This window comes from Nicotiana sylvestris, chromosome 5 (assembly GCF_000393655.2).
Source record: "Nicotiana sylvestris chromosome 5, ASM39365v2, whole genome shotgun sequence".
In the NCBI taxonomy this organism is placed as follows: domain Eukaryota; kingdom Viridiplantae; phylum Streptophyta; class Magnoliopsida; order Solanales; family Solanaceae; genus Nicotiana; species Nicotiana sylvestris.
Genome location: NC_091061.1, coordinates 90,172,819 through 90,187,106, shown reverse-complemented (window position 1 = coordinate 90,187,106; position 14,288 = coordinate 90,172,819). Strand labels below are relative to the sequence as shown.

At 43.6% G+C, this 14,288-nt stretch overlaps 1 protein-coding gene across 1 annotated transcript; it reads right to left on the bottom strand.

Annotated features, from left to right (window-relative positions):
• Nucleotides 1-2,826: 2,826 nt before the first annotated feature.
• Nucleotides 2,827-5,645, bottom strand: LOC138891253 (ATP synthase subunit a). The gene has a single exon (XM_070174522.1). It carries the CDS (start codon nt 4,012-4,014, stop codon nt 2,827-2,829), a length of 1,188 nt encoding a protein of 395 aa, XP_070030623.1. The 5' UTR covers nt 4,015-5,645.
• Between the last annotated feature and the right edge of the window lie 8,643 nt (nt 5,646-14,288).

The following is a 14,288-nucleotide window of genomic DNA, read 5'->3' as shown; positions in this document are numbered from 1 at the left end:
AGAAAGGCTAAGTGAAGTACTTATAGGGACTTCTTTAACATTCTTCTTTCCTCTTCTTGCTTATCACCTTCTTTCCCTTTCCTCGCATCCTAATATAATAAAGATCAAGACGAGTTGCTCCAGGTCCAGATATCTCCCTTCGAGATTGCCAGCATCAGTCTAAGTAGCTTAAGTTTTTGAAGAAAAAGGTAGAGAAGGAAGGGTGGTTGAAGCAGGACCATAAGAAGTACCTTTAGCATTTCAAGTACCCGGTTCAGAGCCAGGACATCTTTGGCATATCCACCAGCAGCGCCTTTGGCATGATAGGCAGGCAGCATATCTTGATCCATCGGTAGCAGAGCCACCGAGTGAATGACCTTAACGATCGTTTTAGAAGTAGCGCTTTACTAGCCTGACGACTCAAAGCAAGGTCGAAATCCATCCCTCTTTTTAAAACTGATTAATTAACGACTCACCAAGCAAGGGCACGTTGCGCGGTAGTAGCCAGTTCAAGGAAGTGAAACTAAGACAGGAAACTTCCCTTTTTTTTTACTTTTAAGTAAGTAAGACCCTGTCCTCTTCCCTTTCGACATCAAGATAATTGACGAAGGTGGTGCTTTGAACATTTTCGCTGAAGTCGAAAAGATAAACATCTACCCGGTATACCAGCAATCCTTCTATGCGGATACCCCTTTTTTACTCTCAACCATTGCATTGCCGAGAGGAGAAAATGCTCAAGGTTCTATATATTCTTTCTTTATTCAATTCATTCCTATCCTTTTTGTTTTCAGTCCCGGGGTTCCTTTCCTCTCCAAGCCAATCGATCGCCTTCTTAGTTAACTGCGGAACCCGCCCTTTAGCCATCTATCTTTAGATACGGAGGGCTTATGAGTCACAGAATTTTAAGCCCAAAAAACAAGGTAAGAAAGGTGGGGAACAGCGGCCTCACACAAAAAGATTTGTCTAAGCAATCTCAAAGAGATTTTCAATAAGTCAATACCAAGATTTGCTTTCTGCGCCTACTGATGTGATGATAATTCAGAAGCTTTTTTGCAAAGAAGAAGGGCCCTGTTCCTATGGGTTCACGTGCTAAGGCTCCACTAAAAAATGCTCTTTTTCAAGAGAGAGGTTTAAGGCGCATTAATCACGCCTTGAAGGAGGGAAGTAGTGGAGTAGGAGAGGTAAAGATGGATGGGAATAGATAAGTAAGAGAGAAGGCGACACCAGCTAGCAGAACGGACGGAATGAGAAGAAATCCCCAGGATGGAAAGAAGCTTGAAAGAGAGAACCAGGAATGAAATAGCGAGACCAAACGAGCAAAAAGCCACGAAGGTTGACGATAAGAGCGTAAGACTTTATGCGAGAGGGTAGAGCCCTTGATCCTTTCAAGAATGTAATTATCCTGAATATTCAGGAGAAAATTAAGAACCTTTATAGTGGATTAAAAGAAAGAACAGACTCATATGAAAGTTCCCCAGAAAAAATGGCTGTTGTTGAATCAGCTGTGAAATACGCTCTTGCTCACGAATCTGCTGTTCTAGCTCAGACCAGGCTATCTCCGAGAAAATAGGGGTCCCGAACGGGAGAAGAATAAGGCAGGCTGTCCTTTGACTAGTTTGTAGTTTTTTCTGGGGCTATTTATTCTAAATTTCCCTCCTCGCCTAGAATAGAAGGATAAGATAAAAGGCAGGCTAAGCCCGTATTAGCTCTTTTCAGGTTGATAAGGTGGAATTGAAAACTTTGGAGCACATCCTTACCTACATCGAACTCTATGTGTTAAGCATATAGCTTTTCCTTCTGAGCCAGGATCACACTTCACACTAACCGAATCTCGCATAGAATCCATAAATGAAGAAAGCATCTCAATTGGAGAAAAGTTTGTTTTCCCGGGGAATTTGCTTGTCAACGAAATTCCACTCATAAGTAGGTTCACATCGTGATCTAAGTTCCATTTCCCATCGAGAGGTTATGATACTGGTAAAGAGTCCTATTCTTCTCCTTGGGTTATGAAAGAATTCAATAGCTCCGGGCTCCCTCACTGCATTCCAAGGCAAGCTCCTACTAGATCCTACTATTCCTGATATTCCTACTGGATTTGAGCAACTCGAGTATGAACACTGTATCGCTATGCCCCTCGCTTAGCCCCGCTCTTTGGTTTAGGATGGATCCGGACTGGAAGCGAAAATACCGTAAAAATGGCTTCTTTCTTTGTCTCCGCTGGACTCTTTTGTAATAGCTTGATGAGCTGAACCAACAAGAGATATTACGTTCTACCTTCTGCTTCGAGCCCGGCCGAGAGTGAGCTTCCCGATAGTCTCTTCCTTCCTAGAAATAGAACTCTAACTATCCCGTCTCCTTACTCGAGATATCTGAGATAGCTCCGTAAACTAATAACTTATAATAGACGAGCCCATTATCCTTATGTTCTGAACTTGCTTCTTGGTACAAGGGGAGGGGCGAAGAATTCTAGTTCTAGTTCTTCTTCTGCCTAATCTTTAGTACCGCTTTGAGATTTAATCTTTAGAACCATGTGCCTAAGAGGGCGAGGACCTTTATAGCCATAATTCTTCCCCCGGTTCTACCTCCTTCTGCAATAGTGATCTATCCCGTCAATCCCACCCGCGAGCTATCCATTCTAACCTGTCTTTGCCTAGCAAGATACGTCTAGTTCTCCCTCCGCTTGCCTATCTCAGTAGGAAATTGGAACAGTCTCCGATTTCAAAGAAAAAGCTGAGGCGAGAGCTATACCTTCTGGAACCGGAGCAATAACTGCTATAAAGTAAGGAGATGCGCAGGAACGATCCCTAAAGCAAATACTCGGAATGCTCCACGACTAAGTATACCCATTCAGACTCGCTTTTGTTCAATTATAAAAAAAGAAGCACTTTGATGAAGATTTATAGCATCATTCAAGTAAATACAGATTAAGATCGTAGAAACATGAGCTTGTGATATAGCTACACCTAATTCCAGACCGGTTAATGCAAGAACTATAAATAAAGGACCAAGATCCCCTATGAAATATAAAAGATCATTCATACATAGCATAGTCCAAGCGAACCCACTTAAAATCTTTACTGAACTATGACCGGCCATCATATTAGCAAATAAACGTATTCCTGAGCTTAATGCTCGAAAACAATAAGGGATTAGCTCAAGGAGTACTAAAAAAGGTGCTAATGGCAGTGGGACTCCTGCAGGTAATAAGAAGCTTAAAAAATGAAGCCCATTTTTTTGAAATCCCACTATAGTAATGCCAATAAAAATAGAAAATGAGAGACCCAAAGTAATGAGAAAATGACTTGTAACTGTGAAGCTATAAGGTATCATACCCTGGGGATTACAAAATAACGAAAAAGTAAAAGTGACCGAGATGCGAGGGGAAAACTTTTGTTTAACATTTCCGGAAAGACCACCTATTTGTTCGTTTACCGGGTTCAGCACGAAATCATAAATAAGCTCTACCAAGGATTGCCAAGCATTTGGTACTGAGTTTCCTCCTCCCTTTTTAGTAACAAAATAAACCAAAAGTAGGACCAAACTGAGAGTTAGTAGCATAAACAAAGATGGATTTGTGAATGAGAAATATAAGTTTCCTATTTTCATAGGAATCAATGAGATTATTTCAAATTGTTCAAGTGGGCTGGAGACGAGATCTTTCGATAGATCCACCGCATCTTTATAGGCTTCTCCCCCTACTCCGTTTTGCTGCAAATCTTCCAAAAGGTATTCAAGAAAGGCGATATTGTTGCTTTCCCCATGTAAAGCTTCGGAAGCTTCCAAAACTTTTTGGGCACTCTCCTTAGGCATCAAGGCTCCTAATTTCAGTCGTATATCATATTGAAGCTCCACTATACGTTCACTGCAAGGATTAAGGCCCGGATGATCCGTAAAAATACCACTAGAAGAACCCTGAGTATCGGACGATTTAAGGCTATAATCCATAATTGTTGTCGTGGATTGACTCGCATTTGTATACGATGTAACACTGGAATTTAAACTATCCTCATCAAATAAAAATATACGTCGAAACATTGTGATTGAGATAAAAAGATTCCCTCAATACAGCTTAACTCCGTCAAGCCTGTACGAGTAGTGAAGAAGTATAGAGCACTTTGGTTGGTTGTTGACCAACGGAAAGCATGGGAGAAAAAAAGATGGACAAACGAAAAAGGGCTAAAAAAAAGGACGAAGTAATTTCATATATAAAAAGAGCGGTACACTGAACACGAACCCAATATCAAAGAACTAAAGAGGAAGCTAGTCGATCATTCAACAGCAGGAATCTACCCTAGGATCCAACCTGCCAGCTTTCTTCTCTTATGATATTTCGAATAGCGAGAAAGTGAAATAATGGGGAATATAATGGAGCGGACTAATACTCTATTCGACTAGAGGAAGAATCTTTATTAAATAGGATGCCTCCCAAGCGCCGAGGGGCTAACCGTCATATTCTCAATCGGCTTTGCCTCGCTGCATACTTTCGTTTAGTATTCCTTACAGCTATTCTCCAATCACCCGAAAGCAGCGGCGAGGCGGACATTGATTTTGCAGAAAGGCTGGCTGCCTTGCAGGGTCGCTTGCCTAGTTCACCGGTACTAGGCTATGAGAGGCTCAACATCGGGTCCAATGTAAAGCAAGCCTTGCGAATGATGGTGGCTCCATACGGGTAGACGTAGGCCCTGAAACCATAACAAAGACAAGACAATTACAGGGAGGACGTACGTGTTCTCGGGCGAGTGCGGACTCGGTTAGTATACAAGATCATCAATATAGTAATAGGATGCATCTGCTGAAGGCAAGACTCATGTAACAACAAGCTAGACCGAAGCTCAGCCATAGTTGGTTTTGGTCGTTGAAGCTTCGCCGTAGTGACAAAGCTTTCATAGTCCGAAGGCAGGCCAGCAAGAAGGAATGTAAACATATCAGATTGGGACACCGGTGCATTGATAGATGCCAAGGAGTCACAACTGTTCTTGAATGTACGAAGGTAAGCCGCCATAAACTGATTTCCTTTCTTCTCTCTTTCACTATCATGTTCCTCACTAACCCGAAAGGCTTTCTTTAAACCATACTTTGGGGAGGGGATCTTTGAACCTTGTTTGAGCTCCTCTTCCCCTTTCTAGACAAGAAAGGAGAAGGGGAAGGGGAACTCCTTTCTTTTCGTTTTCACTTACATACGCGAATCTAGGTCCAGCCTCGCTTGCATTCAGTTATCAAGGGGGATGTCTACTCTTTCGTTTACATACGCAAGCTCCCGATTAGTCGCAATCGCACTTCTGTGCAATATCCAACGCATATTAAAGCACTTAGCGGCCAAGCATCAACAGAGTAGCCTGCGGATTGGTGCCCGGTGACACAGTAAAGGTTGAACCATCAACAACTCTGAGTGCCCCAGTCTTAAGTTCCTATCAACCACTTTCCCAACAAGGCAGCCGCCATGGTAATGCGATATTGTGGTCACAACGACAGAACTATCCCATCAGAAAATCATTGGATAGATCAGCAGGCAATGAAGGTCCAACATACCCGAAATATATAGGACCAAACTCTTGTTGGTACTTGAATTCCTACATGGAGCGGCTTTGTTGTACATCATGAATCTTTCTGTTCACACACCTCTCCACATCCATCACCAGGATTTCGGAAGTAATGAAACCTGACTATTGGGTTAACCTTAACATCAGTTGATGCTAGTCTGAGAGAACCAGCAGAGAGGGGGCCAACAATCTTTTCCATCAGGGTTGCCACAGTAAAATATACCGGAGAGGGGGAACTCCTAACAAAAGCACCATGAGACGGGGCTTTTCTCCCAAACATCTCCTTCTGCACGAGTGGCTATCGCGCCTAACCTTTGAAATTGAGCTGCTTCTCTCTCTTGTTCCTTATCTGGTTCCGGCCAGTGGCTTGGAAGCAAGCTACCCGCGCTATATAGAGGGAGAAGAGCAGCAGGATTGAAGAAGCTGGTTCAAAGCTAAGGTATCAATCGGCTTTCTTTCCGTCTTCTTTTCTGCCAGGGGTAGATGCCTTAGATTAAGAAAGGGTTGGTAGGCCCTTAGTCCATTCCCGATGATCCTCTCCTGGTCAATTGCTTGGGGTTTCGGACCATTGCTCTCTTTTTTAGTCGTATCAGGTGCATCGGCTTTGCTTTGACTTGCCTTGTCCGTATAGTCAGTAATCGATGTAAGAAAGATTCTTCTATGATAAGTGGTCCATTCCACCTTAAGAAGTAGCCCATTCTATTAGGTTTCCTGTAGAGCGAGGGCCTCTTCTTCCTGCCTTTTCTGTAAGAGACTTTCTTTCTTGCCTGAGTATGGGTCTACCTGCCTTATTCTTAGATGCCTTACCCTTCCTTATCCTGAGTCTTGGTATGCTTAGATTCCGGTTCCCCAGCCGACTGTTGAATCTCTTTTTGCCTTGGTGTGCGAGACAACAGAGGGGCAGCTTAGCCTTCTTCTCCCTTGCGGATCTATTACAACTAGCGATTCTGATAAACATTATTATAGAAATTGGGGCTAATTCAATAGAAATCGGTCGTACCTAGCCTCGATTCACGTCGCAAACATTGTCCAATGATTCATGAAAACATGCAAAGAGCAGAGTTGGCGCATCTGATCTTTCTTCTTCAGTGCCAGGCATAAAGAGCTAGCACTAAGAGCAGGGGATGAATCTTTATCGACTTCCTTTTGAATAACTTGGATAACATCTTTATGGACATCTGAGAGAGGTTCTTTCTACTAGTGCTCCTCCTCCTGCTAATGCTAGTGCAACTTTGAAAGTTGTTAAAGCAAAGATTCGATACCTCTTTTATTATTAATTAATAATTGGCATTCTCTGATCGGCCTAATCTCGTAATACATGGCTATGTCCCTGACCTGAGACTAATGCAATCAGTTCCTTCCTCCGCCTTCTCTTTCGACGTTCGCCAATCGGAGAGGACAGCCGATTGAGTCTGAACCTTAATTTAAAGATGGAAGGAAGACCCGGATGGACTTAATTAGGAGCATGGGCAACCCTTCGCGCACGAGATAGCAATGACAGGAGATTGACCGGTCGGGGTCGAGTGATCCTCAGGGTTTAGGGCTCCTTCTACTGCTGCGACTACCTCTCTTCTCTTCTCTTTTAGAAAGGTAAAGGACCACCAGAGAGGCAAGTGCTTTCATGAATGCGGTAAACCAATCAATCTTTTCGTTACATATCGGGGACAGGGAACCAGCCCAGCGAACTCGATTTCCCGAAGAAAAGAGAGGGCGCTCTTCTAATATTTAGCTCCTAGCTGCTCTACCTCTCTATTTTCAAAAGCCCTGCTCACTTATAGCCCTATAACCAAGCAGGCAGGCGAGACATCAGAGCAGCTGTAGAATGGAGATTGCAATTCCATTTATTTATATGAAAGGGGTGGCATGTGAAACCAGCAATCCCATATTGTGGAATAAGAGCAGTGGCATTTGCGGAAATAGGTTTTGAGGAAGGGACTGATTGAACTAAGGAACTGAACTAATGGACGAGGAGGAATAATAAGTAAATCTTGGTCGGAATCGAAAGCGGGGAAACTGACCACATGATCGGCAATGGGCATAAACCCTAAAACAAGATTCACTCGTTCTTCAGTCCTCACGTAGACATGAAGGGGAGGCCCCACAGATAGGATTCAGATTTCTGAACGGGAAAGCATTTTTTGTCGGCCTATACGCTGACTCTGAATCAAAGATTTACTCACTGCCAACAAAAACATACTCTATTTACTAGTTTAAATCGATTCACTAAGCTAGTTAAAAGCCTTATTACTTACGCAATTCCACCAGTGTGTAATACATCCAACATTCTCAATATTAAACGCTTTTGGCAAGCCAGAGCAAGACTTCTCTGTGGGAACCCCCCGGTAAAGGAGACCTGTCTAGTCAAATAGGCTTCTAATAAGAAATTAGCTCATTCATTACTTATGCAATGACTTTCTTTTTCGTAGCGTCAACGTTACCTTTATATCTCCCTCGTCTAGTCGAGATTCCCTAAGAGAAAGGGATCAAATCTGTAGTTGTAGTTTCTATACGTCAATCCAATCTCGCTTCCATTCATCATCCATTCTGAGGAAAGATTCTTGAATAACAGGCTAAGAATAGTCTTATAAGTCCTTGTCCGTTATGTATGCTCCAGTAAGAAAGTCCCTTACTTCGGCTAGTAAGGATTTTCATTTTAGGTAAGCAAGCTGCAGCGCGAGTACCCTTTTTTTTACTTTTGCTGCAATAGAGGAGATTTCCATTGGACTAGTTAAAAGACTTAGATAACACACCGGGTTTACATAAGAAAAAGTTCACGTAGAGAAAAGAGATTAGACTAGTCATTGCACTAGTAGCGTCTACGAGCCTCCCGCTTCGGTACCATCTCCTTTTTTACCAGCCGAGCTGCCCTGTCAACCCTTTGCGGCGCTTGCTTCCTAGCTAGAACTCACACAGCGCAAACATAAATGAGAACTAAGCATAGTCTGACTCCCTAGCGCACAGAGCAAGAGTAAGCTACTTCACTCGAGAAGAAGAAATAGGCTAACGATCGGCTCAGATAAGGATGCCTCCTCTCTTTCCAAGCTAGCTCCGATGCAACTGCTATCGAATTAGCTCTTGGGGATATCATAGGTAAGAAGGAAGCCAATGCTGGAGGAAGTGAATCAATCATAAGAGGTTGTTAAAAAAGGTCTGTTGCTTGCCCGAGTAGGGGAAGGGATTGACCTAAGGCAAGGTTTACTTATCCCACTCTAGTGCTGGTAGGAAGCCTCCTTTCGAGTAGTCTCATAGGTCAGACCGGTTCCAACCATTCTTGCTAAGGCTCCTAGCGAAAGATCAAACTTAAGAGTAAGAAAAATTTCTTGTCTTAGACTTAGATAGCAGTTGCAAGTTTAAAGACCAGCAGCGAGGGGAAGACTTTTGTAGAGAAGTTTAGACAGGTTGACTCCTTTTTTGAGAATTCTTTATAGAAAGAAGAGAGGGAGGAGATCGAAACGAAATACTTGTATCGAACGAGCCCCTATCTCAATTACAAGTAAGGAGCTATTACCCTATGCCTATGGTCTTCGTTCCTTACACGATAGATTGAGAGCCAGATTGAGATGCCCTATCGAGGGAGTCTCCAGCTCTACATCTATCTACTATTAAGAAAGGAAGGGGATAGGGTTTGAGTTACCCAGCTCAGTAACAAACAAGGTTCGGAGAACAACCTAATTACGAAAGAACCCCTGTTGATTCGCCAAAGATCTACAAGCCAGGATTCTAGAGAAAGAGATGCTATTAAGGATACTTTAACAGAACCTTAGGACTTATCTTGAGTTGGGCATCCCTGACTCCATTCCTGACTAGAGAAGGGAATGCGGTGAATCACCAGTTTGGATCGAAGAATAGGCACCCACGAATTAGCAGCATATTTGCGGGATCTATCGAGTGGAAAACCGGGATGTCGATACACCGAAGAGCTACCAAACACGATCACCAACAAGAGAGTAGCAAGTGCTGGCTTGGGGCTCAGAGCTCCTTAAGCTTGGGTTCGCTTCGGGCTTGCGTTCGACCTTGGCTTCGGGGTTGGCTCCTAGGCCCAGCTAACAATAAACTACAACACCAGATCTCCAGCGGATAATACCCTAAATGAAAGACTGGTGATTCGTCGATACCAAGGTTGAGGCTCCTTTACAAGCTCAAGAGAAGAACAAGAGGAATCCTAGCTTCATAACATAGGAACAAGAGCTACAAGAGCGGGTTACTAAACCATTCGAGAATAAGCAAATGGATCCTCGCTCTCGACACCCTCCCCCTTGGGCATAGCTCCTTGCGAACACCTCAGTACAGATCACCAAACAAGAGATGCTAGCATTGATATCAGAAAAAACAACATTGATTGGTTGAAGCATGCTTCGATTAGCTTCTAGCTCGGTAACAAGAGAGAGATTGGCATCGGAGAACAAATCAAATGATGATGGTTCCTTCGGGGGAAAATCCTGGGGAGGCCGCCCCCGAACCATCCACTTCATCCACGTGGAGTGGGTCGTGGATTGAAAGGTGGCTTAATGGAGAAGGTACTTCATCGGCCCGAAACGAGGGGGGACACGAGGCCACAAGTCAACAACCGGTGGAGCCTGCCCCCGTACCTGCCCACGTACCTGCCCACGTACCGGCTCCCATACAACCAGTTGATGACACAGGGGAACCTTACAATCAACAAAATTCTTATTGGTACACTCGTAGAATAATCGAGGATTACTTAAAAGCCGATATGGATACAAACTTCCCCAGAAAACCTTCTGACAGTAAGTATCGGCGAGTCTTCGAGCTGGTTGTTGGGCCTAATTATAAAAGTAAAACAAAACTCGTTGAAGTATTGGCGGATATAGCCAACAACCCACAAAATAATGGTACAATAGAAAGAGCGCGAAAGATCATGGATTCAATTTATCAGCAGCGGATTAAAGACCGTGACCTTGACGACTATCAGTTTGAAGAATAAAAGAATGTTCGGAATTATTGGCTTTGGTAGTGATTGTAAGGTGAACGTCATATTTGGGAGCCGCCTCGGAATCCTCAACTGCCCGGAAGCAAGAGGACTAGAAGTGTATACTTAAGCAGGCTACTCCCCGAACATGCCTACGGAAGGTGGGGCTCATAATCGTCATAGACAGTTTCGTATTCTACCCGTCTTACCTGATGATTAGGATTTGCTTTCCCTATTTGAAAAAAGGAGATCTGTGTCACTCTCACTATGCTTCACACATGAAATTATACTGCTTTCAAGGGCTCGAATAGATTGATTTGAGAACTTGTTTCAAAGGCTGGGTTGCCCCGTGGGAGAACTTTAAGAATCTCTTTCGCTCTCAGATCTAATTCTCTGCTTAGTGACTCGATCTCTCTTTCTTTCGAAGCTCGTGCACTACTAATGACCTCGGAGTTAAGCTTAACAAAACTCCATAAACCGCTACGCCCCTTAGCTGCCGGGAAGAAAGCAGTCGGCTTTCATTATTTTAGTGCTAATGTAATCACAAGCATTCATCTTATTCCAAAAGGCAAAAAGATCATGCTACCACAGAAAGCATAGTCACAGGGGAAGACTGATTCGGTATATTTATACCAATGATATCCGCGTCGATTCCCAGTCTTCAGCGAAGCGGGTCGCCTTTCCCCTTGTTCGGACTACGCTCTTGCACACTATTGCTAGTGGTCTATTCTTTGATTGATGTGCTGCTTTCAATACTGAAGGACTAGCAGTTGCAATGAATGACCTTCTCGATACCCTATTAGTGCTTTAGAAGCTTAATTCTCGACTTCTGGGGAAAGATTGATTCATATCATAGGAGACTGCTCTTATCTAAGAGTCTTAGTAAAGGACTCGGGGGGGTTTACAGAAGGTATGCAGTCAGAGTTGGAGAAAGGAAGTGAAAGGAAGAACAAGGATCTTTCCCCCGCAAAGGAGGCGACTGTGCACTTTTTTGAAAGGAAGCTTTAGCATCAGAGAAAGCTAGTTCGGGGTCGGTGAACAAAAGAAGGCTAGATCTTCAGTAGAGAAAGAGATAGACTGAGATCTCAGCTAGAAGAATCTCACGATTAGAATGAGTTCTTGCTTCTTACCTTAGGGGTTCCCCTGGGGCAAGAGAATACAGCTCTTATCGAAGACTGCATTACCACGGTCCCAAGCCCTTTAATCAGAACTGTGAAAGGGAGTTAAAATCTCTGGTTTATAGCTGGTAAGGAGATCTTGGAACCCCATTGGAACTTACCCTCTGGGAGCCCTTCTTTCTGGAAACGGCGAATCGGGTATTTTATGCTTAACGCATTCTACCCCGTGCTTAACACATTCAAGCCGGGTGCCTGTGAAGGGAATCGCCTTAAAAACAAGGCGCGCAGCGTCGTGAGAAAGGGGAATCGTCACTTGCACCAGGGGTTGAGGTTGAAGCAGCAGGTACTCGAACTCTAGTTTCGTTTCAGAGGAAGAGATTGAAGCTTTTAAGGCAATGCTTGAAGTAGATTATTTCGATAGAGATACCGAGATTTCTTGCTTACTCCTTTTCCTAGTTGCTAGGACGTAAACCTTAGAGGATCACTCTGTTGTTACCACCAAAAGTAAAAAATAGACCTCGGTGAAAGCCTCTTAGTCAGTCGAACTCTCGGGAATCTCCTAAAAATTTAGTGAGAAATGTCAATTGCGAGCTCTAGCAGATGTCCCCGATCTTGAATTCCCTTATTTGCTGGTAAGGAAAGACCTAAAAGAAAGACCCGTGCCGTCTCAGCTTACTATTGATTGACTTGAGGTGGAATGTTTGCAAATCACCTGAACTTTTAGAATTTCATTTAAACTTTTATCTCTGCTGTCGCAGATCGGCTGTTGATTTAAGCCATATCTTTCAATGTCTCCAAGTCTTCTTTCCGATCGAAACAAAGAGGCTGGCTCTAACGCTCTCACCCCCAATCCCCCGATCCCGGGCCCAATCACGAACCACCAATCTAATTCGACCACCTCTCCTGCATTTCCATATCCAATGCCTGGGAGCTAGGCTCGAACTTGCCATAAAACCTCGGGGATAAAAGAGCCAATCAATCCAATGATCCCCATCCCCTGAAAAAAGAAAAGGCAATCCACACCTTCTCTTTAGCCCTCTGAACCTAGTAGCTAATGAGCTACTTCTGATCCGATTCGTAGTTTCCCTTCGCCAAAGAACACCAACTGGTGAAGTGGATACCATCTCATTCAGTCAATCAATCCCATATTTCTTCAGGTCAAATGCAAGGAATTGCTATAGAAGGCGAAAGGGCACCAAATAGTTCCCTCGTTTCGGTGTCAGCCATCTTTCCTATTTCATCGGTCCCACCAACTACTCAATCTCTTTGTTCCCCCTTATTGATCCCAGGGCTACGGAGTCTATCCGTTCATCATTTCCATTAGTAAGGGGAAGCGGACCCGAACTCTCCATCTTTAGCTAAGGTCTTTTGAAAAACTTAACTTCATTTGTTCCAATGCGTAAGAACCTTGAAAGCAATAACTCCACTTGTTTTCCCCCCTAGTACCTGTCCCTATCTCTGAATCTCCATCATTGACAAAACCAGGATCAAATGAGACGTCCATCGACCGGATAAGACCTCCATATCCAAATCGATCTGTCCAGCTGCCGCTCCCCATTATCAGCCACAGAAGGAGCATCTCAACCAACCTCGAATCCTTCTTTTTTTCCTCCCGAACAAATCTGTCATGATTCTTCAGAGTGTCGTGAAATCACGGATCATCTTATATATATATAAATTTTTTTCGTTATGTTCTCAGGTAGAGCCAGTTGAGGTCCATACAACGAATGAAGAGTAATTTTGCCGTTGACTTCATATCTTCCTTGTCGATTTTCCTTTTCCACGGGATCACCATTCTCCTAGAGCTCGAGCATGAAACTTGATTACACAGATTCGGTTCGGTCGCAGGAGCGAAGCCACGACCACCTCTTGACGTAAGGCACGACGTAGTGGAGGAGCACTTTTAAGACGTACCCTACAGCATCTAGTCTTTAGACAAGTTTTCATTTTATTGGAGACGGCGGATGAGGTGCAAAAGGACAGATGGCATTACCAAGAACCAGATATGGTGCGACTGAATCTCGGCACGGAGGAGGCGTCAAAGATGATCGAAATCGGGATTTTTCTATTTAGTTAACACCTTTTCTCATTGAGTATTAAATTCTTAGTGTACCATAGGCGGTAATCTGGCTTTAATCGATTCTCTTCTTATAGTTAAAGATTTCAGTCTGGAAACAAAAACATCAGTAAGGTGTTTTCGTTCGGATATAAACATGGCAATCTACGTATGTGAAGTCTCGATGAAGCTGTCCAAGTGTAGATCCAACGCACTACTCAAGTAGGCTTTCCTACTGCCATTGAGAAAGAAATGCCCTTGACGCATTTCCACTTGCTTCAAGCTTTTCTTTCTAGTTGCTATATTCCAGTAGTGATTCGAGAAGGAATTCATGAGTGACTGACTATACTATGGAACTAGTCTACTGTTAAAGGATGTACACCTCTTCCTTATGGATAGATGGTGCCACCGCGCTGTACAAAATCCTCTGTTTACGATTCTCTCAAATACGAATTTTCTTTATCAACATGGTAGCGAGAAGAGAGACAGCGGATGGAATTGGAGAGAAAGGTGGAGCTTCACCAGGCCTTTAGTGATTATTTTTAAGTCTTGTCTAAGCCCCAGCCAATCGGGTAAGCGAACTATCTTACGACAAGAAGTAGTCATGGGAAGGGTTACCCGTAGAATTTAGAATCGGTAGTAGCCCGGGTTCGGGCATTACAAAG

Coding starts and splice junctions, on each gene's coding strand:
- LOC138891253 (XM_070174522.1), bottom strand. CDS start 4,014: ATGTTTCGACGTATATTTTTATTTGATGAGGATAGTTTAAATTCCAGT.